Here is a 16,926-nt window from a genome sequence, read left to right as displayed (position 1 = left end):
GCCTCTTCTCTCCCAGAAGATTTCCTTCTGCCTTTGTCGTTTTCAGAACCCATGCCGGTGCTTGCCGCAGGGATGTGGCCACCTCTGCAGGCCGGGATGTGGCTGGAGAGGCAGGGACAAGTTCATGGGGCTGTGCCAGTGACCTCGCAGCTGACAGGGCCTGTTTCCACCAGCAGTGCCTTGGGCCCCCGGCCCTTCCCCTGGGTGCCTGGGCAGAAAGCAAGGGATTTGCCCTTTTTTTTTCTCAGTCCCCCATTTTTCACGCCTGCGGCGAGTCAATGTCTGCCTAATGGTAAATGTAAATATACGTTACCAGGAGCCTGGTCGACGCTGGCAGTTAACCAGCTCGGCCCGCTCCACACCCGCGCCGGCAGCGGCGGCCGTCTGCGCTGGCGGCGCGGGGAGAGGTCTCGACATCTGCTTGTGCAGGAGTGTTTTTGAAGGGAAGCATTGTGTGTTTTCCACAGCAGTTCCCATGCGGAGGTGATGAAAAGTGTGTGTTTTGGCAAATCTTTTGTTTTATTGTGGTGGCTTGCGGCGGGGCAGCTCCTAGCAGCCGCCGCTTTGACAAAGCACCAGAGGATTCTGTTAAAAAGTTGTGTTTAGTAATTGTAGTCGTCGTGTCAGACCATAACTGACTTGGAGCTGAAGGATTTTTGTGAGATGAGTAGCTGTGCCAGCAGGGACCCAAGTCTCCTGGGCCAGCCGCGCTCTCATTAAGATTTGCCGCTAGCCGTGGCGGTGTTCGGCAAGTATGTGACGTGCATGCTGTTATTGTATGCTTGGCTTGTCAGCCTGCAGCTTTCTGACACTCACTTATGTCACTCTTTATTCAGAGAGGAAGAAGCTTTTGATAATTTGACAAGACAAGCTCTTAAACGATCTAGGTCATGGCCTTCACTGTCTGTGATTGTGAACATATTTCCTGAAAGCCCTGTCACTCATCACAGCTACATTTTCTCCCGGGGAGCCGCAGGCCCATCCCGGTCTCCTGTCAGCGCGTGCATTTTGGTTATTCATACGCCAAATACAGTAGCAGGGTTTTTCCTTCCCTTTTGCAAATGCTCGCATGTTAGCGAGGCTAATCCTCTCCCCCGCGCCGCGCTCCCAGCAGGGCTGCCGTCGAGGGCCCTCTCGGCGCAAGGCAGACGACCGGCCAAGGGGAGCGGAAAGGAGGAAAGGCCGCTTAGTGCTGTTTTTGTGTTTGCTCATTGTTGTGGAAATATGAGAACTGGTGGCAAGGGCCTTGTCTATTGAGCACTCGAGTCCTGGTCTGCTGTCAGGGGCTGTTTGAGATTGAGTGTTTTATTTTCTTTGATGTTCACATTTGAGAATAGGGAAGTGGGAATTAAACAACAGATGCATTAAGCCGTTGTTCTGGTAAAACAATAATTAGCACCTGATAAAATTCAATACGGGTCAAAATGTGCAGTATGCAGCCTTGATTCATCTGGTGTGGCAACCTTAGCTGGATCAGGCTCAGATACGAATAATCATCCTTCCAAATTAACCGAATGTGGGCCACAGCAAAACCAGCACAGATTTGGGAAAATTAATTGCCCAGCACTTGTGCGGCAAAAGGCATGCGGACATAGCTAAAGGTGTGGGGAAGCGCACCTCACCTGTGCTGTCTGCAGCTGTACCATGGTGGCACTGCTTTTAAGAGTAGGGACCTTTTGTACTGGTACATCTAAATGCTAGTAAGGTCAGACCACTGGGGCAGGAAATAAATGCAATTTTATTTTAATGTAGTTCATCACACTGCCATCCTACTTGTGTACCACAAGGGCTTTTCTTTAAATGAGGGCCATTCATGGTTAAGTACTTTTAAATAAGTAAGAAAAATCACAGGTTCGGTAGTTGTTGTATTTGGTTATGCTCTCTTCCATAGCAAACCTCTTTGCTTCATTTGAGAAGCCAGTATTCAGTAGTAATTGTTAATTATTTTTTTTGTCATTCTGTGATAGTAGATACAGACAATAACTCTGAGCTGATGCAAGGTAATAGAACTCCTAGTTAAAAGCATCATTTCTAAAAGCTGTTGTTTAGCCAGGCATCCGTTTTCGGCTATTGTACTCAACTTCTGAAGTTCGTAAGTGATCATTGTGACGATGAAAAGTATTACACTGAATCACCATCTGAATGAAGAAATATGCTTGGCCAATTTTCCCTTACCACCTTCTTCCTACCTCCCTTAAGTTTTCCCACAGCCTTAAAACATCCTTAAAGATGATGATGATAAACCCTACCTCTTGATAGCACTGCTGAGGGGCTGGGACTGTGCCTCTCCCAGTGTTTTGGTAAGAGCTGTGCCAACTGTAGTTTCCTACTCCGAGTTACAGATTTTCGCTGTAAGTGATGTCTTTGTGTCCAGAGGAAAAAAAAAACAAAACAACAAAACTGTTATTCAAAAATAAAGTATTTTTTATTATTATTATTAAATAGCTGCTGTGTGAGTAAAGGTCATATCACAGAGTGGCATTTTGCCAGTATATGACAACTCACTGATTGTGATTTTTCAACCATATTAGTCTGGGGACACTGTGGTAATCGAAAACTATCCAGAACTAATGTATAAATAACTGCCTGCTACCCCTGTGCTAAGCCAGCAAAAGTCTCATGTACAGCTGAAGCCTTTTACAGGTTTGAGAGAGAAGGCAAGATCTTTGATACAACATTTTTGTACGCTCAAGAGTGTTTATATATTGCGCCTCTGAATCCTGTGTAAGTTAGCGAAGGAAGAAAATCCTTTTGTTTGCACTCAAAGACAGCTCGAGTGTGTTCAAACTGTCAAATGTTGTAGTCTGTTCCTCTGTTAGAAATGTGATGTACTTCACACATTTTCTTTATAGAAATATTAATATAAAACTCAAATATTTACATGCAGTATTTGAGTAAGAGGAGAAATGTCAAACCATTACACAGAACAGATTGTAGATTTTTCTCCAGAAAATTGTGTTACTGACGGAATGAATAATAAATAATATAATTTCCATCACATCCGGGAAAAACATACTGTATATGCCATAGGGTGACTGTCAAAAACTTGGATTATTTTTTGAGAGATTCAGTTGCTAATATTGGTTGTTGGGTGGGTGTTTTTTTTTTTTTCATTAAAATGCTCTGTCAGAATAAAAGAAGGCAAGAATTTAGGCATGAGTGAAAAATTTATTCAAAATCTAAAGAAATGTTAATAGTACTCATTTGCAAGTAGTCATGAGGCTTTAATGTTTAAAATTGGAGCTACCATATATTATGTAGAAGCCACAGAATAACTAAAATTTCTTCTTAAAATACTGAAAATTGAGATTGGCAAGCCAAATTGCTAGTTGTTCAAATGATTAAGAAGCTATTTTGACAAAAGGGTAAATGTTCTAAACAAAGTGAAAGACCTCCATGGAAGTCACTGTGTGCACACTCTCTTAAACATTAAAAAGGCTAACAGAAAAAGTACCACTATTTCTGTGTCTGTTTATGTCTCTTCTCTCATAGGAGAAGACAGAAATATTGTAAATTCTAAAAATATTAAGAACCCTTGAGAAAGTAATCTCTGTCCCATTGATCATTAACACATTCTGATTTTGTTTAAAGAAGAAGATCCACATTTTCCTCTTTCTTGTCTCTTATGTATTCCTCAGGTCTATTGTGTTATTGCTGTGATTCAAAAATCTTCTCTGTAAAATTTTTTACAATGGGCTGCATTTACAAGTTTGTGTGCACGTCTGGCAAGTTTAAAAAAAAAAAAAAAGAAGCAAGCCATTGTAAAAATAGAAACATTAAAGCAATCTGTTATGCTTCTTGTTTACAACTCATCTGACATTAGGCTACTGAGGTTTATTACATGTAACAATTATATTTTGATTAGGATAGAGATATGTACAAAACTACTAAAATATTTCTATTTCTACATGAAAGGAAGGTACCTTGTAATTTAATTTCCAAAACATTATGTAAATTTAAAATGTCAGAAAATGTAGAATTTAAATTCATTTCTGTTTGTTTTGCAGTATTAATACTTATTACAGTTAAGAGCACATTACTCTTCCAAACTTCTAACCTTCAAAGAAGAAGGGGAGAGAGAAAACTGTTACTGGCTTTCTGACAATGGCAGGGAGTGTGTTAAACCAGTGTAAAATTCAATTAAACTGTCTAGCCAGGTTTTTGAAGCTGAAATGCAGACCCTTTCAGTTAAGCTTCTTATTTTCCTGTGACCGACACCGGTGGATACTGTGTTATGCCAAAACCAACAGGCTGTAAAGCACCTTGTTTCATGCTTCTAGCTGATCAATATTTTTATTTTCCAGGCTTGCCCAGAAATATGGAGGCAGTATCACCTAACAGTAAGTAGAAACACCTTTTTTATTTTCTTTTACACCCAACCTATTTACTCTTCTGTGAACTGCTGACCATAAAATATAGACAAGCATCTTCTGCGAGAAGATAATAAACATCTGAAGAGTTTTTGAACTGAAGAATGCAATGAAACACTGTCACTATTTTTTAAACATCTTTAGAACTTATGATTTCGTTTTAATACTGTAATCATTAAATGAGTGCCTTGCAGCACTCTCTCCTCTCAGTGACTACATTTACACATATAAAGAGGGTTAAATTTTAAGTTGAGATGCATAGCAGAAGCAATAATCCCATCTCAGATATCCCAGATGCTGGTAATTAATCACTGTGTGTGACAAAGCTTTCTTTTTAAATGAGTAAAATAAATCTCAGCTAGAGTGGAGATGTTAATTTGAGCAAATACACTTTATAAACTTTTGCAGATAATTTCTAATTGATAAGGATACAGCTATAACTTCTTCTTTGGCCTGCATTAGTTGATCTTTAATCATTGAAACAAGAAAATAAAACTTTGTGAACTGTACCAGTCTATTACTTAAGGTTTTTCCTCATATGTAAAATAGAGAGAAAAATAAAACAAAATGCATATAAATTTCACTAATACTGAAACCTGGAACAGTATTTAACTGATTAAGACAATATTCAATGGATTGGCATCACAAATCTTGCATATATTCATTTATAAAATTATTATACATAAAAACACCTTTAAAGATTAGGATTTTTGCTGTTCATCTGAATCTTTGCTGTCATTGCTATTCAGATCAACCTTGTATGTATTTAGCTATTATAGGTAATTAATCACTGCTGTCTGTACAAAACAAAGTAGAAAAGTTTGTCCACTACTTTTCCTTATGGGTCTTTGGTGTGGGCTTTTTCTTTTGAGCAATAAATGGGATCTGCTTTTAATGTGTTGCCTCTACCTCTTCATGGTAGTGGTATGCTTTTTTTTCTGTTTTTTTCTTCTAAATTCAATGAATAGGAGAAATATGTGCTTAAAACCTCTTGCTCGTGTTTTCTGCATAATGATTTTAAAACAAAGATCTGATTTGGAAATCCTCCACCCTTTCTGTGCATTTACTTCTATTTTAAACAGAATTGGTATAGGCTTTAAAAAAAACATTGTGAGCAAAAGGTGCATTCACTGAGTATTTTAGTTTACTGTTTTAAAATTGCATGGAGGAAAAAGATAAATACTGTCTTTCATTCTAATCCCTAAGGTTGCATGTTAAAATTATTTCTGAAATGTTTATGATATTTGGAATCTAATAATCAGATAGGTATATTAGATGCAGTAATATGTTGGGTTCTGGTTTTTACTGAGGTATAAGATTTAATTTAATTTTAGTCTTGCTTGCCATTGAACATTCCTCAAAAGTGAGTTGCAATCAACACTTAGAAAATACTGTTTTTGTAAAAAAGTGTGGGGGAGCTTAAACCTGATCAAGTGGTTACTAGGGCAGAAATTGAGGTATCTGAGGTAGAAAATTTTGTCTGAATTTTGTAGAAAGTGTTCGGAGTTTACACTTTAGTTAGTATCAAGCTAACAACATTTGTCAAAACAAGCTCTTGATAGAAAATGTAGTAGTTTCGAATACGAGTGTATTATTAAAAGTACCCATTTGGAAATTCTTAGTGCATTTTAGGGACATTTTGAAATGTGGTCAAATATGGGCATGCAAAGATAAATTCACATTGAGTCAGACCCTAGCTACTGATAAATAATTTTTTATTTTGCAGTGAACTGCAAATTATCTGCAGATAATCCACATTTCTGGTACGTGGGAAATGCTTTGCACATCTCCATTTTTTGCATGGGAAGACTCACTTTGACTCAAAGTTACATTAGTAGTCAGATTAAACCTGCAATTTAAAAATTTGTGTGGTAAAAGACATGCTTGATATTTAAAATAAGTTATACCTCAAGAAACTGCATTATCTGAATTGTTTAAATGTATGAGTCCCAGCTTTTATTATTCCATTTAAATACTCTCTTTTGCACTGAAAGCAGAACAGTGTTCTCACAAGAATCAAAACTTCTATGTTAAGAATAATGTATGTTATATATATATTTATAGAGTTGTAACTAAAAAGTCAAGATCTTTTACTCTCCTATCAGTATAGTAGTATTTCACTATAGAAATTAATTTATAATTTTCCTAGTTTAGAATAAATATTTCTTTACCAACAGGATAACTGTTTAAAGAAAAATAATTGAAGTTTAAAAAAAAGTACTATTGTGGTTGTTGCTGTGCTGCAGAGCTTGCCTGATTATTAGCAAACAGACTAAGGCTACAGTGAGTTTTTCCTGTGCTTTAGCCATGGATACAACTGCTAGATTTAAATTGATTTTGGTAAATTGATCCCAAGCGTCACACATGCAGGTACATATATAAGCGCAAATAAAACAAGGCATTCAGGTTTGTAATAAAAGATTGTTTTTTTAACGTTGCTTACAGACAGCCATTACAAAGTTTGTCTAAATGTTTTGCATTATATAAAGTATTCTTAGTTAATTACTGTGAATGCTTGTGAAAAACCGCACAGCCTTCCACCTTTCTCTTTTGTGAAGCTTTTGGTGATTTTATTCATTATCTGGCTCTTTCCTAAGAGATGGACTGCCATCTATTGACTTCTTGTAGTCCCTGCACAGAAACGTAGATTGACTAGAACAATGACTAAATAATAAATCCATTCTGCTGTTATGGATGGTGGTAGGTTTTTGTTTACATTAGCTGTGGTGACAAATTTTGGCACATTACAAATAATTTGTTGTATGGGCAGAAATGTCTTATTCCAACCAAAAAGACTGCCAGTACAAGAAATCTTATGAGCAGTTGAAATGGCAAAAAGGATTATAAGCGGAATATTTTAATTTGCCTTTTGGTAGAAAAAAGATTATCAAATTGTATTCAATGAAGCTTAAATTTAAAGGCTCTATGATAATCAAAGCTTTATAACTGGATGAAGTTAGTTTCTTTAAACTTGTTCTTTCAACTCTGTTAACTAAAATTATTCTGCAAAAAAACAATCAAAGTCAGCAGAACAATCCAATCCCCACTGTGGTTTAAAATAATATTTAATAACCTCTTTAAGATGGTGATTTAAAACTTTTACAAATCATTTTCATTGTGCCTGCTCTCTGTGTATTTCTCCTATATCAGAAAAGGGAAATTACGTCTGTCAAAACATATTTTAGGTTTTTCTTCATATAGGTATGTATTTGCAATAAATAGATCGGTTTTGATACCCGCTTACATTCATCAAAGGGTTTTTTATCAATTCAGATAATAACACAAGGACTTTGTTGGCAGATCCAGGATAAAGAGTTTTGATCATAGCTTACTGCAGTGTAAATAATAATACATGTAATTTTTTCACAGACAAGGCATTTGATAGTCTTGTAAAGCTCCTTATTCTAGATTATTAGGAAGCTTAGCTTACAACTTTGTCTTTCTAAATGCCAGATGCTCCACAAACCCAGAGAAATACGGTCTGTGCTCCAGAGGACATGCCATCACATCCCCTTTTCCCACATCTTAAGGATATTGGGGGTGCTCATAGCAAGGTTTTTTCATCCTCAGAATGCTTGGCTCTTTTTCATTCCCTTTCTCTCGTCGTCTTGTATTTCAGCTATAAAGGTAGAGGCTTTATTAAGTATTTTGTACCCTAATGGAGACCAGTTTATAGCCCTCTATTTACAAAAAAAAAAAGTCAGTGGAAAAACTTATGAGATTAAGGCACCCTACAAGTTTCATTTGTTTGGTTCAGTTTTGCAGTTTATTCTTAAAAAAAATACAATAGCCTCCCTCTGAGTTTGATCTGCTACCCGATTGCCTAACTGCACGTCCAGTGGCTGCTCCCAGTTAAGTAGGTCTGCGCACTGGAGGAGAGCAATCCCGCCGTGCCCCAAGCTCGGAGGTTCGGTGTGGGGTCCGCGGCGGTGCATTCTGCGGGGGAGAAGCCCTTCTCCCTAAGTATGGGAACTGCCATAACTGTTAACAGCTCGGGGCTTCAGATGGGTGGCAGGATTGGAGCTGGCCTTCTGTCGGGGTACTGCGCCATGGAAGGAAGCTGTTTGCATTCTGTACCCAAACCAGCGGATGGGACCTTGGGTCCAGACCTGCACTCGTCCCGTAGGTCATCCTGTGGCTTTGCTGCTGGAGTGACCCAATGAAACTGAGGGTAGATGCTGCCCTGCTGTGAGCAGTTGCGTTTCCACCCAACAGATGACACTACTGGAGAATAAAGAGGAAATTATTTTCAGCGCATAGTGACCCATGTTTCGCTTCAGGCGTGAAGCTGCACTTTTTCTGTGTGAGTCCCTCTGAAGTGTAACTCAAACCCCTTCTGCACAGTGGTACTGGTGGGGGTACCCAGAAGACGTGCAAATGGCCATCTCGGTATTTCGATATGAAATGGAATACGTGCTGGCTGTGTAGATCTCCCCATGTATGCTGCACTGCTGCGTTGTTCGGAGGGACTCGTGGTATACAAAAATGAACGTAGCCAGTCTGGCTTAGGAACAAGATGTGGATACAATAATGAAAAGGAATTAACATTGCAAGTATTAGTATCTTCTTCAGTAAATATCTACAGAGTAATGAAATTCCACCCCTAAAATGGGCAGAGCACGATTTTTATTATTCTAATATGTTTCTTGGTGTAGATGCATATGTTAAAAAAACAAATCCTGCTTGGATTAGGTGTTTTCTTTCTGTAGGGATTGCTCATTTTTAATAACCTCTTCCTCCCCCTGTACTGCTGTGGCTGTAAGGACTCCTTCCCCCATCCCCTGCCTTCACCAGTCTCATTTATATTAAAGCTCCTAGGCCAAGATGGCCACCAACAGAGTTTTAGAACCATCAGAATTTTTAACTAGCAGAAGCTATCATTTAACATGCTTTTTGACAGTTTGTTAATCTTACTTTTAATCCACTTACATAAAAGAAGGTGAACCAGGAATTGGCTGTTTTGGCCTCTGTGCGTAAAAGACATGAAGGGACAATGCATCTTTTGTGTTTAAATTTTGCGCTCGGATTTCTTTGTGTGCATTATTAAAATTCCTCATGGCCTGCCACTTTTTTTCTAAAACGAAAACGTAAGCAGTGTTGCTTAAAGTCTATTTGTATCCTTTAAGATCTGACTTTCAGAAGGAGAAAATTTAAAATACGACTCTGGCAAAAAATATTTAAGCTTGAGAGAGCGAGCATTTGGTTTCCAGAGAAGCTTTGTAGGTTTTGTGCGGTGAGGGAAAGCATGGGTTTAGAAGTATTTTCAGGAGGAGATTAAGCCTGACTTCCCCATGCGCAGGGATGGGGCTGCTGCAGTGACTGTGAACATGGCTGCAGTGTCAGCTCCTCTGGTCTTTGCATGACGCAAGGCTGCGGACCACGAGATTGTCGCATTCGTGTTAAATATTTCAGCACTTGACCAGTTTCTCTCTGGGTGTTTTAAGGTTATTTTTATTAACTCTAGTAAAAATACCACTCTGTTTATGCTATAGACAGTGTATTTTTTCATATTTTGGGATCACAGAGCGGGCCCTTGTTTGTCAACACTTCAGTAGCCATTCAGCAGGATATTTCACAAGGAAGGCAACCCAAAATTACCAAGGATATGACTTTAGAGTAAGGATGACTGTCTCCTGTGGATTGTGGGGAAACATGAACACCTGGAGTGTGACAGTGTCCCCACACTTGCCCTTGAGGGAAAGGTGCCTTTTTGGTGCTTGGGTTCATGAAGATTTCATATTCTCTGAAAAGGCATGCTGGCCTCTTTAGCCAGGGGAGGAGGTAGGGCAGATCCTGGACAACAATTGGCAGATAGTTTGTTTTTATATTATCTACTTGCATTGTTCAAGCCCGAGCCCTACCACTTTTGCAAGTGCCATTCTGTGACAGAGATGCTTCTGAAGTGTCTGCCTGCCCTGCACGGTCATTCTGGTGAAAATTAGTACGTTAGAGGTGGTTTGTATGCTGTCTAGAGGGTCTCCTGGATTTTATTTTACATTCTGTTTATTTTCCTTTACTAAGTATAATACGTCCTGCATTATCATTCTCTTTCAAGTTTCAAATGTTTTTGAGGCTATCAGAAACCTAAACCCAAAATTTGTTTCTATTGCAAAGAAATTGTATTTCACAAAAGACAGTATTCTTTCTGATAGCTTTTTTTACAGAAAATAAAATTTCAGATCCTGAAATAAGTGTAAGTTTATGAGTACAAAGCATATGCTATAGCTTTCAGTAAGAAAGCACGCTAGACAAAGTTCTTTCCCAATTTTTATTTTGAAACGGTATTTAAAATATTACAGGAAAAAGAAGTAGCTTCAATAAGTTTATATAAATAGGTAACATCTACAAAAAATACTGTTTAGTGTTTGCCTTTTCATGAAAATGTTGGGGTTTAACTAATATCCCTGGCCAGTTATGAGTACTGAATAATTAGGGGGGGGTTATATGTTGGTTAAGTTGAAATAGGAAGTTCAAACTGGTTATCTGTAAAATGCCAACATGCCTTTGTGTTTGCACTTTCTTTCCTGGGAGAGAGTGATGGTGTATTGGTACCTCTTTACTGCAGAGGACAGGTCCCTAGTTGATGCCTGTTTTTACACCCCAGGGTTGTGGTCGTTACCCCAGGTCAGCTTCTGGCTCTTGCCAGGCTGGACCAGAAAGCTGCAGACTCCTGCACGGACGTGAGAGACCGTTTCGGCTGGGCTCTGTAACCTTCCAGCAGCACAGTCATCAGCTGCCACTTACCTTAATCATGTAAGCATGGTAGAGAGCATGCCTGCTTTCTCTAACATTTATCTGTCTCATGCTCTTCCCCATCTGCCTCCCCAGAAAATAAAATAAAAGGTGCTTTTAAATTGAGGGTTAAAGACTGATTACATCTTGACCAGAAATTGCATTTTGATATATTTCTGGAAGCGGTCTGGGACTGGGGGGAAATAGAAAGCTTGGCTGACTGAACCAAGTAATTTCCATTTCTCTGATTTTGGGGTTCCAAATAACCTCCTCAAACTGTTTGTCTTTAAGAAGTGGCATCCTTCAGAGAATCCCTGACTTCAATATGCATGTTACTGTTACTTAAGGAACTCTGTTTTCTGCAAAAGCAATACCTTTTGGCCCTGCCTTTAAATGTGGAAAGGAGAAGAGCAGGGGATGGAAATTAAAAGGGGATGAAAATTAATGTATTTTAATATTTTTAATGTTTAAATCTGCGGTTCGCTAACGCCTGCGTGCCCAGGAAGCTATTTGTGTGGTACGTGACATTTTTCAAGTGTTGTGCCAGGAATCCTGGTGGCGAGATGTGCTCACGACTGGAGAAAGACTGGAGAGAGCTGCTCCCTCCCACGCAAACTTGTGGGTAGGAATTGCTCTTTCTCAACACAGAAACTGCCATGTGCATTCCTCCTTTGCCCGACATATGCCAAAACTGTTGTGATACTTATTTTTGTGATACAGCAAAACTGTTAGATAAGTGGTTAATTAAACAGGAAACAGGATAATCATGGTAAGATTCATTGCTGAAATGTCTCCCCATCGTATACGTAACTGCACTTCTTTTAAGTGAAAGGAATGATCTTTTCTTTAATACTTACAGATTTGGTAAAATTTGTCACTTCTCTTTCCTTTAGTTTGAAAAGGTGAACCTATGCGATCATTTAAATAATTTTTACTATTTCAAGTGTTAACCATCTAAATAAGGAAAATAGAATTTTCAAGCTAGAATGAGATTTCCTACGCATTTTAAAAACAGGCTTTTATTTGAGAAAAAAAAATTAAATATTTCTGTTCCCTTTTTCTGCAGTAAATTCTGTGTATGAGTATTCATATTGAAGTTCCTACGTTCCTGAAAATTATTCCTCTTAACTTGATATGAAGGTGTTTTTTCTCAGTTTTGTTAGAACTTAAGAGTCGGTTTCAAAATTCCATAGGAAACAGAAAATTATCTGTGATCTAGCAGACATTTCAAAACATATAAAAATTACACTTTCATGTAGGTAACGTAAAATGTATTTTGGTGCATTTTTGTATTGCAAAGTGGAAAAAATGTGAAATGTCAGTAGAGGGTAAATCTCCATGAACTGTTTGTATGTATATCCTAACTACGAATGGCGTTTTGCTTGTCAAATGTCCACTCAGTAGCTGCTTGTAAATTATGTGCTTCAGTAGTACTGAAACTGTTGCATTTTATCGTACAAATACTTTGCATGTTAAAATGTCGCAGGTATTTAGCAACGGCAGTCTATGGAGCTCTGCGCTGGCAGCAGCGTATGTGATCGTCCATGTCGCTGCCAGAGCTGCTGCATCTTGTCAATGATCTGTGTATTAGGAGCAGCTAGGAGCTCAAACCAGTTTGATGGTAACTTTCTCAAGTTATGCTTGATCATGTTAATAATCTACGGATTAGGATTCCCTAAAAATATTCACTGATTTAATTCTGAGAGGGTCTATCATGTCAATAATATTAATACATCTTGTTAGGTCCTGTCATGTGAATACAAAAGTTACTATCCCCGTGACAGAATTATCCTGATTTTGATTTCATATTTTGAAAATGAAGCATAAAGGGAATTAAAAGGAACCAAAGGCCCGTACAGAGCCATATGCCTTAAGTAGGTACTATTTTACTGCAGTACTGGAGAAGTCTCAGAGCAGTGGGTGATTTGCATGATACATGCATATATGCTATAGTACCCACGTATGGCAAAGGAAGAAGTCATCCCTCAGAATTTTTGGCTTCAGGGGAGTGTAGTTAGGCCTTGAGTTTTAACTTATTTCTGAATGTTAATTTTGGATTAAATTAACATTTGACAAACATACGCCAATGGCCATTAAGTATGACCCTGAAATGGGCATAAACAGCCACCCCCATACTTCACTGGTCCTGGCAGCACCTCGCATCAAAACAGACCATGACACCACTGCCTTGGCTGGTCTTCTCGCCTCTGCCAGAAGTTGATAAACTTCTATGTGCGGCTTTGTTAGGTGTTCTGCTCTGTAGCCCGATCCGCATCTGGCCTGACGAGGCCCCTTTCACTAGTCCCCCCCCGGTGCCCCCACAGTGCAGACGGCGCTGCAGCAATGCTGCCCTGCATGGCACGGCAGCGCTGCAGGCAGGGGCACGGCAGAGGCTTTGACTCTCCAGAGCTAGGAGGGGGGCAACACTTACAGGAAGAGGTACTATTTTTACAGTAGACCGGGTGATATATTTACAAGAAATGGATGGTCACTGCCTGGGTTCAGAGTTTCTCAGAGTCAGCATCGAGTCCAAAAGCTGCGTCTTTTTTTTTCTTCTTCCCTTTTTTCCCCCCCTCCCCTCAAACTTACAGTTTCTCTGCATGTAATAACCACTCATCTTGTAGCTAACAGAAAGTACTTTCATGTTGTTTCTAGACAATGCAGTTAATTCTGTTTCTAAGGTGTATTTGTAACTTCCTTTGGCACTTAAAAAACTGAGTGGTGAGTGCCTGTGCACGAGCATGCACAAACACTGAAGGATTTCTGTGGACTATGTGATAACCCTGATATATCTTCTGCTATAAAATTAATTGCACTGGATTTTCACATGATATCCAGTTTCTGTCTGACTTATTTTGATGGCAGATGAGACGCTGGTTAAATTAATTCTGCTTTTCTCATGATGTGTGAGGAGGGAAAGAGAGGAAAAATAATAGCACTGAGATACTGAAAAGTTGGTTTGGAGAAAAGAGTTTTGATCCATGGCGTATTTGTGATGTGGGAGAGGGGAAATCTGAAATCTTTTCATCCATTTTTAGATGCTGTAGACTATTCAGAAAGTCCCAAGTCATATTAAAGTAAAAACTTTATGGAATTGAGACTCATTTAAAAAAATAGATGTGCAAGAACGACATGGAAAAGCTTTTGTGTGTTAATGGTTGTGTATGGGCTGTCAGACATTTCTTCAGCGACATATTCTGGATGAATGTCACTCATTAGAAAGCTAGGTAAAAATAATTATGGTATTACTGAATATATATGATGCTTTTAAATGGAGAATACATGAAAAAATTCTGAGGAAATTGATAAACATTAACATGCACAGTTAACATGTTGGTAATGTAAGGAAAATGTTTCTATAAAATCGTCTGTCAGTAAAGGATGCTACAGATTGAAGCCTAGCTGCTAGGAAGTATAAAGAAAAAAGCTTGAATTATCATTTATTTAGAATGTACCCCAGCAAAAACTCACTTCTAACAAATTGATGCACCACTCTTGGCATCTCATATTCTCCAGCAGCCCTGTATTTTTAATGTGTTTACTTCAGTTTTAGCTGTGATCAGAAATCACTTCAAAGTAAATACCTATTAAGAATGCTCCCCCAAGAAAGTTATTTCAAATGTGGTACTTCCTCCTTTTGCATCTGATGGTGAAAAGTGATTAGTAGACAACATAAAGGTTAAAGAGAGAAAGAGAGAGAAAGGAAGCTGTAAATCATCTAGAATGACAGTAAAAATTAAAACCTTGGGGTTTGTTGGGCTCCCTTGTGTATTAGCTAATAAATATAACCCTGCTTTAGTTCTGTTCATCTTCTGATTTTACAGGCTTTGCAAATGTTTGTGTTCAGATTAATGTATAAATGTATGTGTAAGTATGCATACACTTAGTGCAGTGAGTGTGCATGCGTATAGTGCCTGCCCGCGCACGCTCTCTGTGCGCATATGCCTGGGCACGTATATAACAACGTTTGGCGAGTCTCCTAATAAACATTCAGATAAAATATACGTGTCCCCATGCACGAGTCTCCTCCTCCTCCTCCTTCCCTGCCTCTTCCCCGCGCGCCCACCTCCCCCACCCCACTTCAAAGCTTGTGGTCCTTTTTCCATCCTTGTACTAAAAGGTTTCTTTGTAAGCCAGGCCATTTGTCCATCATTGTTTGGGGTCCAAACAGTGGTAAAATACCCTGTCACCGATCCAGAGTGCTGTGAATGGCAGCTTCTCTCCGGACAATTGGCGGTGGTGCCGAGAAATATTCCTGAGAGGATTATTTAACCTTTCAATTTAGGGGGCACAAAGCCTGGCTGATTAATGAACTTTCTGATGGGCGCTGATAAGCGGATCTATTTCTTTATTTCCTCTAAAAGTGATTCCTTCTCCTGGCCCATATTACTATAATCTTAAACATAAAATGTGGCAAATAGATTAAAAAACAGCACTAAAGAGTTTATCTGGCTGGCAAACTGAAGGAGCTAAATTAAAATTGGTAATGAAAGCAGTGGCTGAGCCCTGTATATGTTTTTTAAATGTGCTGTGTATTTTGAAGAGACTTATTCTCCAGCTTGCCTGGTAATGACTGCTTTTGGTGCACAGTCCGGGGCTGGCTTCTGTTATCCCCCCAAAAAAATGAGTTGTGTTATCTGGATGACTGCAGACACATATGCATCCCCCTTTCTCACTGCATGGGCAGACAAGGTCGATAGCATTACAAGGTATTTGTGGCAGTGCTTGTTTCAGTTTTCAGAGCTGCCAGTTTTCAGCCAGATTTGAATTACAAAAGAAGAAGCTGGCATGAAAATTGAAAGGGTTTATCGGCTAGTCTGAAGCCTCATAGCACATTGCTTATTTATGCAGTCCATTTGCACCAGGAAATGTAAAAAGGAAATACATTTTAAAAATAAGGTCATAAAGACCCAGATATGTTTAAGATGGCAAATAAAATATAGATACCTATAATATCTTTCCAGGAAACGATTTCACTTAATGTTGCACATTACTTCGGAGGAGCATTTATGTTACTGTCATAAATTTGTGCATTTGTGTCACTGTATAGATAGTCTCTGGGGATTAAGAAGGAAGTGTTTGCTAACTTACTTTAAAATTAAAATAGAAGAAAGATAGGTTTGTAGTTTGAGAGCTACATCAGAAATAGTTGAAGTTTAATGCACTGTCCTATTTAAATAACGTTTTGCATTCTGTCTAAAATTAGCCATGGACAACTGGATAGATGCCACCACCTTTGGAGAAAATTGGGATGCCCTTTAAACCATGAAGATTTTGAGGCATTCGGGGATTGTATTGTTGTTATCCTTACTATCTTGCATATATTCATTTTCTCTACGAACTTGAGATTTTTTTTGTCCATTTTTCAGAAAATACTTTTTGAATTAATATTTTAGTATTTTTTTCCTCTGCTTATAAGAGTATCAAAAGATTACATTCATTTCTTTTAAATACATAATATTGTACTTTTTGTCTCTTCCTTTAACGTTTTGACACAGTTGATTGTAGATGCTATTTGCATCTATTTAAAATGCATTATATAAACGTGTTATTTCTGTGGAAAATACTACTTCACAGTGCTTGTACTGAGGACCAAACAAGTTAAATTCCTTCTTCTGGCAAAGGCTTTGGTTTTCCAGACTGTACAGTCAAAAAATAAAATTTTGTCCATTGATTTGTAATTTAATGTATATCATGTACTTTAAAAAAACCAAACTAAAAGTTTAGTTAGATCACTGTTTTCTTGGTTATTTCGCTGTGTTTTGTTTCTACTCAAAAGAGTGGAAAGAATGTTATAAGCACATTTAGTAAACTCAATTACAAG

The 16,926-nt window shown here is 38.4% G+C and overlaps 1 protein-coding gene across 2 annotated transcripts in view; it reads left to right on the top strand.

The window, feature by feature from the left end:
• Nucleotides 1–16,926, top strand: part of ZCCHC7 (zinc finger CCHC-type containing 7) — a 120,900-nt gene that overhangs the window by 91,569 nt on the left and 12,405 nt on the right. For both annotated transcript variants that reach the window (XM_076362755.1, XM_076362756.1), the window contains one exon: nucleotides 4,305–4,340. In XM_076362755.1, the coding sequence (XP_076218870.1) occupies nucleotides 4,305–4,340 (36 nt within the window). The remainder of the gene's footprint in view (nucleotides 1–4,304; nucleotides 4,341–16,926) is intronic.

The sequence above is a fragment of the Aptenodytes patagonicus genome, chromosome Z, assembly GCF_965638725.1.
Source record: "Aptenodytes patagonicus chromosome Z, bAptPat1.pri.cur, whole genome shotgun sequence".
In the NCBI taxonomy this organism is placed as follows: domain Eukaryota; kingdom Metazoa; phylum Chordata; class Aves; order Sphenisciformes; family Spheniscidae; genus Aptenodytes; species Aptenodytes patagonicus.
Note: the sequence above shows the minus strand (reverse complement) of the source record. Positions and strands in the feature narration are given on the sequence as shown.